Consider the following 13,566-nt stretch of genomic DNA (forward strand, 5'->3'; position numbering starts at 1 on the left):
ATCAGCCTTCTCCCAATGATCAGCAAAGTCATGGAATCCATCATTTCTTCAGATATGAAATCTTTCCTCTTCTCCAATGGCTTGATATCTGATCATCAATTTGGTTTCAGACCAGGTCACTCGACTCTGGACATGCTGCTTCTGCTGTCTCAACAATGGATGGAGGTCCTCAATGCCAAACAGGAAATTAGAGCTGTCTCCCTCGACATATCACGTGCCTTCGATACGGTCTGGCACCCCCCTCTGCTCACCAAACTCTCCTCCTTTGGTATCCATGGAAATCTCCACGCATGGCTGGCGGACTTCCTCTCTGGTCGTCGTCAACGTGTGGCCCTGAATGGGTTTCTCTCATCTCCTCTTCCTGTTCAGGCTGGAGTTCCCCAAGGCAGTGTTCTGGGCCCTGTGCTTTTTCTGGTCTTCATCAATGATCTCTCTGACTCTCTTGAAAATCCTCTCTATCTCTTTGCTGATGACTCCACTCTCTGCCGCTCCATTCCTCTTCCCTCAGATCGGCAGTCTGCAGCCTCCTCACTCTCTGAAGACTTGGACAAAATCACAGACTGGTCAAACAAGTGGAACATGTCTTTCAATCCTGACAAATCTCACACTCTTACTATGTCTCTCCAAAAAGATCGACTGGACAACCCTCCCATCTACTTTCTCAACAATCCTCTCCAGGAAGTTCTGTCGCTCAAGCTTTTGGGTCTCACTATCTGCCATGATCTTTCTTGGGAAAACCACATTTCCAAGCTGGCCTCCAAAGCCAGTCGCCGACTGGGCATCCTCCGTCGTGCGAAGTCCTTCCTCGGCACACCTGAGCTCCTCACCATATACAAGGCTTTCATCCGCAGCTCAATGGAATACTGTTCTCCCCTATGGGCCGGTGCTCCTGCCTCACACCTTGCTCGGCTTCACGCTGTTGAAACCAAAGCTTTCAGAATTATTGGAATCTCCCGCGATGAAGCTATCTCTGAGGGCCTTTCACTCACTCACCGCAGGCAGGTAGGTGGTCTTTCTGTCTTCTACCGACTCCTCTCCGGCCTTGCAACCCCAGCACTCTCTGTGCTCTGTCCCCCAAATATTCCTACAGGACGCACAAGATCTGCCAGCAACCCTCTGATGGTTAAACTGCTGAAATCTCGGCTCACTGCTCACCTTCACTCTTTCATTCCTCTTTTCTCCCGCCTCTGGAACAAACTCCCTCACTCCCTTCAATCCCACTCCTCCCTCCAGGTCTTTAAAACAGCTGTTCACCACCATCTCTTATCTTCCCCCATCCAAAACCTTGATCTTTTCTACCCCCTGCTAATTCACCCCAGATCCACCTTGTTTGAAATTCCAACTTCTTTCCTGGAAGTCCAGGCAGTCCATATGTGTTATACCTCTACCACCCCCCACCTTCCCATGCCCCCCCCCCCCAAGCCCTCTCCCTCTCACAGATCTCTCGATGTCTCTCGGTCCCTGCTCTCAAATGTTGTGTTTGTGTCCTTCCCCCTCTCTCCCCATCTTGTCTACCGCTCCCGATGTAATATGTTTTATGTGTCGGTTTGTATTTCTGTGTGATTAATGTTCGCTCTTTCACGAGCCTCGATCTTGTATACAAAAAAAAAAAAAAAAAAAAAACATCCGCCAAACCAACACATCCGCCAAACTAACACATCTCCCAAACAAAGACATGCGCCAAACTAACACATCCGAAAAACTAACACATCCGCGAAACTAACACATCCGCGAAACTAACACATCCGCCAAACTAACACATCCGCCAAACTAACACATCCGCCAAACTAACACTATCTGCCAAACTAACACATCCGCCAAACTAACACATCCGCGAAACTAACACATCTGCCAAACTAACACATCCGCCAAACTAACAAATCCACCAAACAAACACATCCGCCAAACTAACACATCCGCCAAACTAACACATCCGCCAAACTAACACATCCGCCAAACAAACACATCCTCCAAACTAACACATCCGCCAAACTAACACTATCTGCCAAACTAACACATCCGCCAAACTAACACATCCGCCAAACTAACACATCCGCCAAACTAACACATCCGCCAAACAAACACATCCGCCAAACTAACACATCCGCCAAACTAACACATCCGCCAAACTAACACATCCGCCAAACTAACACATCCGCCAAACTAACACATCCGCCAAACTAACACATCCGCCAAACTAACACATCCGCCAAACTAACACATCCGCCAAACAAACACATCCGCCAAACAAACACATCCGCCAAACTAACACATCCGCCAAACTAACACATCCGCGAAACTAACACATCCGCCAAACTAACACATCCGCCAAACTAACACATCCGCCAAACTAACACATCCGCCAAACAAACACATCCGCCAAACTAACACATCCGCCAAACTAACACATCCGCCAAACAAACACATCCGCCAAACTAACACATCCGCCAAACTAACACATCCACCACTCTAACACATCCGCCAAACTAACACATCCGCCAAACTAACACATCCGCCAAACAAACACATCCGCGAAACAAACACATCCGCCAAACTAACACATCCGCCAAACTAACACATCCGCGAAACTAACACATCCTCCAAACTAACACATCCGCCAAACTAACACATCCGCGAAACTAACACTATCTGCCAAACTAACACATCCGCCAAACTAACACATCCGCGAAACTAACACATCCGCCAAACTAACACATCCGCCAAACTAACACTATCTGCCAAACTAACACATCCGCCAAACTAACACATCCGCCAAACTAACACATCCGCCAAACTAACACATCCGCCAAACTAACACATCCGCCAAACTAACACTATCTGCCAAACTAACACATCCGCCAAACTAACACATCCGCCAAACTAACACATCCGCCAAACTAACACATCCGCCAAACTAACACATCCACCACTCTAACATATCCGCCAAACTAACACATCCGCCAAACTAACACATCCGCCAAACTAACACATCCACCACTCTAACATATCCGCCAAACTAACACAATCTACCAAACTAACACATCCACCACTCTAACATATCCGCCAAACTAACACTATCTGCCAAACTAACACATCCACCACTCTAACACTATCCGCCAAACTAACACAATCTACCAAACTAACGTGCTTGCTTGAGTGCTTAATCCGCTTGGCGAGCGCTCTTCGCAGGTGCTAGTTCATTGGTTGTTGCACACACCCCTTTGCCTTTTGTTATTTAACAGCAAGACACGGGCTCGAACTCAAGACCCTAAGATCCTCAGCCGGCCACCGTAACCGTTAAGGCAACACCAGGCTAATTTTCTCGACAATTGGACGATATCTGGGCTGACTACATGACAAAAATTACGAACAGAATCACAGCAAGCAGTGGCGTCCATCTCGTTGCTGGGGTGTTTCTTTCACCGCGATAAAATGGCGGCGGCCGTCGCTAACCGGAAGTAACTCAGTGGTGCGTCTTCATCCACATGGCTGATATATCCGTCAGATGATAAATATCTGACTTCGGTCGACCCGATGATGATGATGATGATTATGCTAAAGAAAACGTTCTCCAAATATCCTGATGAAAAAAGAGAAAAGATATGTACCGGTATTGAAAAGTAGCGTCATCGCGCCATATCGCCTTGCGTCATCGCGCCATATCGCCTTGCGTCATCGCGCTATATCGCCTTGCGTGTCGCGTCATATCGCCTTGCGTCATCGCGCCATATCGCCTTGCGTCGTCGCGTCATATCGCCTTGCGTGTCGCGCCATATCGCCTTGCGTGTCGCGTCATATCGCCTTGCGTCATAACGTCATAACCGCAAGCAAGATAATTTATATTTAATTTCACACCGAAATTAAATGAAGAAGCCGGAATTGAACGAGCCAAGCGGAGATAGTCCAGCGAGGAACAGGACAAAGTGCTGCAATTCGTAATGTCAGAATAAGACATAGATTGAAGAAAGAAGAATACACCGGTATTATGAATGAGAAGGAAGGAAATTTGAATGAGTGAATGCGGTGGTGTTCGTATGAGAGAAGATACAGTAAAAAAATCAATCGAATCTCTATGTTTGAACCGGTGACGCATGTTATCTTCGACGTGGACGGTCTGTTACTAGGTAGGCCTTTTATACATTAAATAACAGCAATACCTGTGGTTTATTCACTTGCGTAATGATGTACCTGAATCATTGACTTAGGCCCACCAGGTAGAGTGCGCGCTCCCCATTCAGCGCGTACAATTAGTCAGATAGCCACATTAAAAAGCTTGTCTGCCATCACTATTCCGGGCAACCGAGCTAGGAGAACCCGGATGTGCCTGGATTCGTTTTCATTTGAAAACTCTGTGGAAAAGCTTTGCTCTAAATCCACTATTTTTTTTGTATAGCTACTAAGTCGAGGCTCTCGTAACAGCTAACACGTAGAAACGTAATAAAGGGAGCGGGAGAGAATAGGGGGAGAGAGGGGAAAGCACAACAACAGTAGAGAACAGGGACAGTGGTAGATCTGTGGAGGGAGAGAGGGGTTGGGGGAGGGCGGAGGGGCGGGGGAAGGGCGGGGGAACAAGATGGACACTACAAGTACAAGGACTTTCAGGAAAGAAGTCGGAATTTGGAAAAAGTGGATTTGGGGTTTATTAACGGGGGTAGAAAAGATCAAGGTTTTGGATGGGGGAAGATAAGAGATGGTGGTGAGCAGCTGTTTTAAAGACCTGGAGGGAGGAGTGGGATTGAAGAGAGTGATGGAGTTTGTTCCTGAGGCAGGACAAAAGAGGAGTGAAGGTGAGCAGAGAGTCTTGATTTTGGCAGTTTCACCATAAGAGGGTTGCTGGCAGATCTTGTGCGACCTGTCAGAATATTTGGGAGACAGAGCCCAGAGAGAGCTGGGGGAGCAAGGCCGGAGAGGAGTCGGTAGAAGACAGAAAGACCACCAACCTGCCTGCGGTGAGTGAGTGAAAGGCCCTCGGAGTTAGCTTCATCGCGAGAGATTCCAATGATTTGGAATGCTTTGGTTTCAACCGCGTGAAGCCGAGTGAGGTGTGAGGCAGGAGCACCGGCCCAGAGGGGAGAGCAGTATTCCATTGAGCTGCAGATAAAAGCCTTGTATGTGGTGAGGAGCTCAGGTGTGCCAAGGAAGGACTTCACACGACGGAGGATGCCCAGTCGGCGACTGGCTTTGGGGCCCAGCTTGGAAATGTGGTTTTCCCAGGAAAGATCATGGCAGATAGTGAGACCCAAAAGCTTGAGTGACAGAACTTCATGGAGAGGCTTGTTCAGAAAGTCGATGGGAGGGTTGTCCAGACGGTCTTTTCGGAGAGACAAAGTGAGAGTAATTCTACGTTATTAATTCGGTCTCCCAGCCTTTTTCAGTATTACATGTATTTACATTCTATGTTAAAGTTCCAGTATAATACTGTTACAGACGTGGCTTGGATGTTATTTACCGAGCGGTTTTATGGTATGACCACGTCTGCACAAGTTACCCGATTGTGCCCGAACGTTGACTAGTCGCGTTACGCTGGCTCAATAAGAAAAAGAAGACACCCGGCTGGATTACAATAACACAATACGACACCAAGGGTTCAGTTCTCAAGACCTCCGGAGGAGATTATATTCGTACGGAAAGGTCAGATTACAGGGGCTAGAGTTATAATCACAGAAAGACAGGCACTTAGACACACTCTTATATTAACCCCGGACAGACTACAGACAAACGGGACAAGGCTGACTCACACGGGGGTTGATGAAAAGGACAGCGGGTATCGATGGCTCAAGGTGCACTCTTGGCTCAAAGCAGGGTCCAGTACGGTCCGGTCCGGTCCAAAGATGCGGGGAGGTATCGTCGCGCTGGGGGTGGCGGTGGCTTCTCTCTCCAAGCTGAGGCGCATCTCACGTCACATCCGGCAAGCGGCTGCGTATATCCGGCGGGGAGTGACACGCCCTCGGCTCGTTAGCTCCGCCTCGTGGAATCGGCACGTTGCTTCTCATTGGGTGCGTGCGGGGGGGGTTACTGGCTCCGCCCCTGACGAGGAGCTGACAGCCAGCCCCTTCGGGGTAACCCCGTGGAGCGCATGGTCTGGAGCTAATCGAGCCGGTGTGAGGACGCATCCTCCCCCGCTCCGCCGCCATCTCCTCTGTTGTTGTTGTAATTGTTGTTGTAGTTGTTGTTATTGTTGTTGTTTGGGGAAGAAGATGGGAGGAGGTATGGGAAAGGTCCTAAACTCACTACTGATGCCATATAATCACATTCTGGTGCAACGAAGAGTCATAATTAATGGAAACGAGGCCTTAACTGACATAGAATAAGAATAACTAGGAAAATGTCCGAAAGTTGTCTACCTGTGGTGCGGTGGACCTGGGCACGACATTTAATGGGGGAATAAGGGGAAGGTCGGCTCTACTGATTGTTATTTACATGCAATGGGACTAGGGAATGGGGGATCGGGGAAAGTTGGGGAGTATTGGAGAAAATAGGGGAATATTTACAAGCGGATATGGAGGCCAAATTCCATATTCGCAACAATACATAGTAGTGGGAATGAAGGGAAATATGGAAGGAAAGTTTGCCAATTATTAATTAAATGATGGGTTTCATTGAATCCAATAACCCCATGATTCCCACTGATTCCCACGAACCACAATTCTCTCTTCATTATGAATATATTTATGACCAAAAACTTTCTGACAATGAAAGAATCACAAAAACTGCGTTCAACATGGCCCCCAGCACGCCCACGTAGACCTACTTACATTCGTGTTATGTTTAAAAGGCCTAAAACTAGTCTGACTTTTCACTAGGTAAATGAAAGTCCTTTTCATTTCCACGATTATTCACTTTAATGTTGAACTGATGCTTCATTTAACCAACTCGACCATTGTTGCAGAGATTGTTGTCTCTGCCCACCGGGTTAACACCTTTGACGACCTCCACACCTCTCCCTCGACCTCCACACCTCTCCCGCGACCTCCACACCTCTCCCGCGACCTCCACACCCTGCCCCCCAATTCTTACTCGTGGTTAGGTCCTAGAGGTATCTGGAGAAGTCATGAAGGAACAGAAAGCACATTCCATGCAATAAATTGGTCCTAAAAGACATTGTCCTCCATATCTCCCAAAAGCTTCATCTATGTAGCAAAAGTCCCAATCTACATCTTTCCACCCTTTCCTATCTTGGATTAGATGTGCTTCTTCCACAATGATTCCATACTTCCACGAGATCCTTCTCCACTGTTTCTTTCCATCTGTTTCTTGGTCTCCCCACTGGCCTTCTACGCTCTGCTGCTCCTCCTGCCTCAGTATATTATGAGCTGAGCTTGAATTGGAATTCCAGATAAGGTATTGTCATTGTGCACCGTCCATCCGTCTTCTTTGTCAACTTCTCCAGCTGAACTTTGTCAGCAACGTTCCACTCCTGACTGGTGACAGGGATTGCAAAGCTCATTCCGGTCACGTAACTAAGTACGTCAAAATGGCGGACTTAAAAAATTCCGTCTAAAATCTTCTCCAGACCCACCAGTCAGAACGCTGCCGATTTTGGGTTACAACATGAGGCCAGGGCGCAGATAAGCTACAGGTCCAGTGGTGCTATTGTTACGGCATTGGCCATAAGGCAAAGCCGTCTAGAACAGTATTTGTCCGTCTGTATGTATGCATGTATGTATGTATGTCTCCTCAAACGTATACCAATCAGAGCTGAGGATCTGGTCACATGACAGGGTGATGTGATTACGTCTGATGTCATTACAGCGGTACTGCGATTAATTTATTAATTTCTAAGTGATTCTTCACCATTGAGTTATACAGCCAAAAACGATATATAGCAGGATGTCTCAAAAAGTTATGGAAGAGTTATGACAAAGCTTGGTGGATGAGTTGTTTAAGTAACAAGAACAAGCCGATTAGATTTTGGTTCAGGTCCTGATCCAGATCCGGCCTATCAGTGGATACAAAACATAAACTGTTCAACCTGGCGGAGGTATACGCTCTACCGAGTGCTGTTAAAGTCTTCCTCTTGTTTTTGTAAGGGGATCCTTGTGGATGATGCATATATAAAAATTGGTGTAACTATTGCATGGAATATCTGTATTCGTAACTTTCCTTATATGTATCTTGCTTTCCACAAAAGTGACTTTAGAGTGTTACCTGCCACAGTTCATACCTTTCTTATTGTCACGCTGTTTTTTGGGTTTTGTTTTCCCAGCAGATGTTACCATGGACCCAAGATATTTAAACTCATTTGCAGTAGTCGTTTTAAATTTTTCCTTGTTATTTCTAGCGTGGACTTTCACAAAAGTGCTTGGGCAATCTTTGGCAAACTGGCTGTGGCTCGTTGCAGACACGGAGAGGATCTACACCGAGGTATTCCAGGGAATATGCGGCGAATACGGAAAGGAGTACACGTGGGCGGTGAAAGCGAGCGTCATGGGCCTCCCAGCCGGAGATGCCACGGCCATTATCTGTCGGCGTGTTGGCCTGCCATTGGATCCAGAGGAGCTGCTGGTTGAGAGCGCTCGTCGTCTCCATGAGCGCTTCCCTTCTGCCCAATTGATGCCGGGTAACCGTCGTCGGTTGTTGTAATAATCCACCACCCGTTTACTGTGGAGTTGTTGTTTTTGTTTACAGAATCGAGGCTCGTGTAAGAGCGAACACATTGAACATGAAAACATGCACGGACACATAAAATATACAAAGAAGGGAACGGGAGACAAGAGGGGGAGAGAGGGAAGCACACAAGCACAACAACAAAAGAGAACAGGGATTTCTGTAGATCTGTGGAAGAGGGAAGGCTGGGGAAGGAGGGAGGGGTACACAGTATAAAGCAAATGAACACTTCAAGGAATTTCAGGAAATAAGTTGGGGATTTAAAAAGTGGATTAGGGGTGTTTTAACGGGGTAGAAAAGATCAAGGTTTTGGTTGGGGGAAGATTAGAGATGGTGGTGAACAACTGTTTTAAAGACCTGGAGGGAGGAGAGGGATTGAAGAGAGTGTGGGAGAGTTTGTTCCAGAGGTGGGAGAAAAGAGGAACGAAGGAGTGAAGTTGAGCAGATAGTCTTGATTTTTATAGTTACACCAGAAGAGGGTTGCTGGCAGTTCTTGTGCGACCTGCAGGAATATTTGGGGGACAGAGCACAGACAGCTGGTGGAGCAAGGCCGGAGAGGAGTCGGGAGAAGACAGAAAGACCACCAACCTGCCTGCGGTGAGAGAGAGAGAGAGAGAGAGGCCCTCAGAATCAGCTTCATCGCGGGAGATTCCAATGATTCTGAAAGCTTTGGTTTCAACAGCGTGAAGACGACTCGGTGTGAGGCAGGAGCACCGACCCAGAGGGGAGAGCAGTACTCCATTGAGCTGCGGATGAAAGCCTTTTATGTGGCGAGGAGCTCAGAAGTGCCAAGTAAGGACTTCGCACGACGGAGGATGCCCAGTCACCGACTGGCTTTGGAGGCCAGCTTGGAAATGTGGTTTTCCCAGCACAGATCATGGCAGATAGTGAGACCCAAAAGCTTGAGTGACAGAACTTCTTCAAGAGGATTGTTGAGAAAGTAGATGGGAAGGTCGTCCAGACGGTCTTTTCGGAGAGGCAAAGTGAGAGTGTGAGATTTGTTTCAGATTGAAAGACATGTTCCACTTGTTTGACCAGTTTGTGATATTGTCCAGGTCTGCAGAGAGTGAGGAGGCTGCAGACTGCCGATCTGAGGGATGGGATATGGTATTTGAAAAATAATTGAACCTGATAAAATAAGTTGGATTATTTTGGTGGAATGTGATCCTCTGCTTCTTCTTCTTCTCCTTCTCTTCCCTTTAAAACTTGGGGTGAGGTCCATTGGTGCCAAGCTTCTGCCCTGCCTCAACCACAATTTTCCTCTACTTCCACCTGACCTCAGGCAACTCTCTCCAACCACCCCACCTTATTGATATCACTCCTCAACCAATCTTCTCAACCGCAGTCTACCTGTTTTCCCTCGACCTTGCTCCCTCAACCTATCCGCTCTCTTTGCCATTCTCTCTTCGTCCATGCACACCAAGTGCCCAATCCATTTCAGCCGGCATTTTACCAATCTCCCGTCAAGCTCACCTGCACCCCAATCCCCTGCCTTAGTTCATCCATCCTCCTTTCTACCCTCTCGCAATCCTCCTGACCCAATTGTTCTCGGAGAACTGCAGCCTCGGTTGCAGCCTCTCCGTCAGTGCCACCATTTAGAGACTGTTAAAGGTAGGCTGGCGTATTACACATGACATCAGAACCTTCCCTTTCAATTTCCTTGATATTTTTCAATCTGCCATTACTCCCTCTCAGGTACTCAAACTTATTTAATGTCTGATCTCCTTCCTCTCTGACCTGGTGTTAATTTCCTTTCTCTGCTGCCCAACCCACATCACCTCAGTTTTCTCCATACTCATTTTCAGTCGATGCTTCCAGAACGCCTCCTTCTACTCCCCAGTACTTCCTGCTGCATCTCCGGTTTATTCTCCACCAAAACAGCCAGATCAACCGCATGCAACGTAATCCCCAGAATACCTTTCATATTTACCCTCCGGCTTACCAGCTCCATCACCATTATAAACACGAGTGGGCTGAGGGAGCTTTCCTGCTTCAAAATGATGTTCACACTGAACTCCATTTCAGGACCAACCAAAACTCTTCGCTTCGTTCCCTTGTACATCCTCTCTCATTCCTCTGGAATAAAATCCTCTCTCATTCATACATTCAACAACTTCTTCATCCAACTGACTCCGGCTTCTCCTGCAGCAACTAGCATCTCTGTACGCACCTCATCAATGCCTGGCACTCTTCCCTTCTTCAACCCCTTTAATGCTGTCAGCACCATCACCTCTGCGATCGCCATTAACCCACGGCAGCTCTAACATGCCGTTGCTTCCTTCCCGGTTCAACAGCTCCTTCAAATATCTTTCCCATACCTTCAATACTGCCGCCCTGTCACGTATCTCCCAGCACCCAATCACCTGCTTTACAATCATTGATCCTCCCCAACTGTTGCTTCCTCAATGCCAACAAATCCAGTTCCGTTATTGCACACGTCTGCCTATAATTTGTGTCCATTATGATTCCTGCTGTTAGTATTTTTTATTTATTTATGGGGATTCGAAATGAGTGCCTCTTACTTGAATCTTGTACTTGTAACATTTCCTACTTCGGTTGGTCTAATGTCATATTTGTGCAGGTGTGGAGAGGTTGGTCACACATTTAGCTGCACATGGAGTGCCTTTGGCAGTGGCGACTGGTTCATCTCGGGAAAGTCTTCAGCGCAAGAGAGAGCAACATGCAAGTCTCTTCAACCACATGCAGGTGGTTGTGACGAGCGATGAACTCGTTGAAGGCCACGGCAAACCCGCACCAGACATATTCCTCAAGGCAGCATCGCGGTTCATCCCACCAGCCCAGCCAGGGAAGGTGAGGTTTCCAGAGCATTACCATGGACATTTATGGACACGTAGTATTCCATTACGAAGGGCGTGAGGCATTTTGATTCCCGACCTAAACAAAAGGCGCAGTGTGCAGTGGGTCACAAGGATTTTTACAAGTGTTAGATATGTATATGTGAGTTTGCTTGTTTGTTCCTGACAAGTTTCCAAGCCCCAGAGCCAATGTTCCCGAAATGTGCTGCGACGCATTATTTTTGCATTCGGAAGTCCCACCAATGCCATCTTCTTGAAAGTCCCTTACCATTCAGCGGCCCTGCTCGATTCAAGAGGTTGCCCATACAAATGCTTCCAACCTGTGTTGGCCCGGGTTAGCTCGGGCCTTGTTTTGAAGGGGAGGAGGTGGCAGGGAGGGAGACGTCTATTTCACATTAAATGATATATCAAAGGCATCAGCAGGAAATAGCTCGGACAATGAAGTACTTTTATTCATTTTGCAGTGCCTGGTGTTTGAAGATGCACCAAATGGTGTGGGAGGAGCTAAAGCTGCTGGAATGCAGGTATACAAATATCAACCACATTACTCCTATATGAGCTGATTAGGTCTCTGTAAAAAATAATAATAATAATAAATAATAATAATAAACAGATAGAGATGCATTGGGAATGTTATGTTTGTATAAGTTCCACTGTTCATAATTGTTCATAAACTCCCTTCCATAATCATTGTCGCACAGGTCGTGATGGTTCCAGATTCCCAGCTGGATCACGCCTTTCAAAAAGGAGCCACTCAAGTGCTCACCTCATTGACTGAATTCATTCCAGAAACCTTTGGTCTGCCATCTTATGAAAGTGAACCGCAACATTAAAAATCACCGTGTGGTTTATATCCGTGTCCAAACGAGGTGAACGCCTGGGACAATTATTTAATTCGTATATATAAGATCCTGTGCCAAAATTACCAAATATGGAAACCAGGCAGAATGCTCACATGGACCTTTATGTCAAAGACAAAAAGGATTTGAGGTATTTCCTTTGATGTCGCACCAAATTGGTTGGCATTGCGAGTCGGTCTTTTGGCAGCTGGGCGCACCTTTAGTGTACTTTGTGTGCAATGATGAGAATCTTAAAAGTCACTTTTCAACCATGTTATTGACTCACACTGGATTGGGAAAACCCCCCCTTGCTGCAGCACTCACAAAGCGTTAAGATATTGTGAGTGGGATTTTAACTTTGCAACACCATGAGTGTAACGTCACGGTTTAAGTAAGAGTGGGCTATACGGGGGTCAAAAATACTTTTATTGTTATTCTTCTTAGGTGACAGTTTTTTGTATTCCATTTGACCTATCTCAACATGAAATGACAAAATTTTCGGCCTGGGGTCCAAGAAAAAAGTGTACAGGGCAAAAATTGTAGTGTCAAAAATAGACAATATAACTTATGTCTTAATAAAAATATGATTACTCAACATCGAAAACATCAAAAATATGTCTTAACTCAAAACATACAGCAAAAATATGTCTTAACTCAACATCTGAAGGTTTGACACGACTTCTAATTGCATAAATGGATTGCCTGACCCCATAAACATAGGGTTAGACACCACAACCAAGTAAAAAGACCCAGAAATGACAAAGTTATGGCTAAAAATGTGATTTTTCAGGGAAAACGGCGGCCATTTTGGATTTTTGCCCTGCACACTGTTTTCTTGGACCCCAGGCCGAAAATTTTGTCATTTCATGTTGAGATAGGTCAAATGGAATACAAAAAAACTGTCACCAAAGCAAAACAAAAAATGACCCATTTAAAGCCCACTCTTAGTTTAAGCTGGCAACTACAATCCCGGATGAATTGTAAAATATTTTCTCTTAATTCTGGTTTCTGAATCGATTGCATGAATAAAACAAAAGCCCGGTTGTGTGATGGACTTGTACCTCCTCTAATGTTGAAACAGCGTGGCTTGGACTTGTTTGTATAACGATGCAAAACTTCTACCTTTTGCCTGGATTCAGGAAACACGGCGCTTGGCTCAAAAAGCCACTCAGGTTCGAGGACATTTATCACTGGAGTGGTTGGAAGGCATGTTTGACTTGCTTTAATTCATTATTAATATAGTCTGCATTTCGATTGAGGTTGAAGATCCCCCTGCCTAGAGCCTGGAAGAAAAGGGACGTGGG

General features: G+C 46.4%; 1 protein-coding gene across 3 annotated transcripts; it reads left to right on the plus strand.

Annotated features, from left to right (window-relative positions):
• The first annotated feature begins 3,894 nt into the window (after nt 1-3,894).
• On the plus strand, nt 3,895-13,312 carry PUDP (pseudouridine 5'-phosphatase). 3 transcript variants are annotated; one of them, XR_013624391.1, is made up of 6 exons: nt 3,895-4,124; nt 8,342-8,560; nt 11,189-11,418; nt 11,888-11,947; nt 12,125-12,706; nt 13,141-13,312. XR_013624391.1 is itself a non-coding variant. In XM_068125199.2 (5 exons), the coding sequence occupies exons 1-5, from the start codon at nt 4,019-4,021 to the stop codon at nt 12,254-12,256; spliced, it is 747 nt and encodes a 248-aa protein (XP_067981300.1). In that variant the 5' UTR covers nt 3,895-4,018; the 3' UTR covers nt 12,257-13,312. The 3 variants fall into 3 exon arrangements, 1 of the variants encoding a protein (XP_067981300.1); XR_013624392.1 differs by having other exon boundaries at nt 12,125-12,674; XM_068125199.2 differs by having other exon boundaries at nt 12,125-13,312.
• The last annotated feature ends 254 nt before the right edge of the window (nt 13,313-13,566 follow it).

Source organism: Myxine glutinosa, chromosome 8, assembly GCF_964187855.1.
Source record: "Myxine glutinosa chromosome 8, kmMyxGlut1.1, whole genome shotgun sequence".
Taxonomy (NCBI): Eukaryota; Metazoa; Chordata; class Myxini; order Myxiniformes; family Myxinidae; genus Myxine; species Myxine glutinosa.

Coding starts and splice junctions, on each gene's coding strand:
- PUDP (XM_068125199.2), top strand. CDS start 4,019: ATGCGGTGGTGTTCGTATGAGAGAAGATACAGTAAAAAAATCAATCGA. Junction 8,561..11,188: donor TTCTGCCCAATTGATGCCGG/GTAACCGTCGTC, acceptor ATATTTGTGCAG/GTGTGGAGAGGTTGGTCACA. Junction 11,948..12,124: donor CTAAAGCTGCTGGAATGCAG/GTATACAAATAT, acceptor ATTGTCGCACAG/GTCGTGATGGTTCCAGATTC.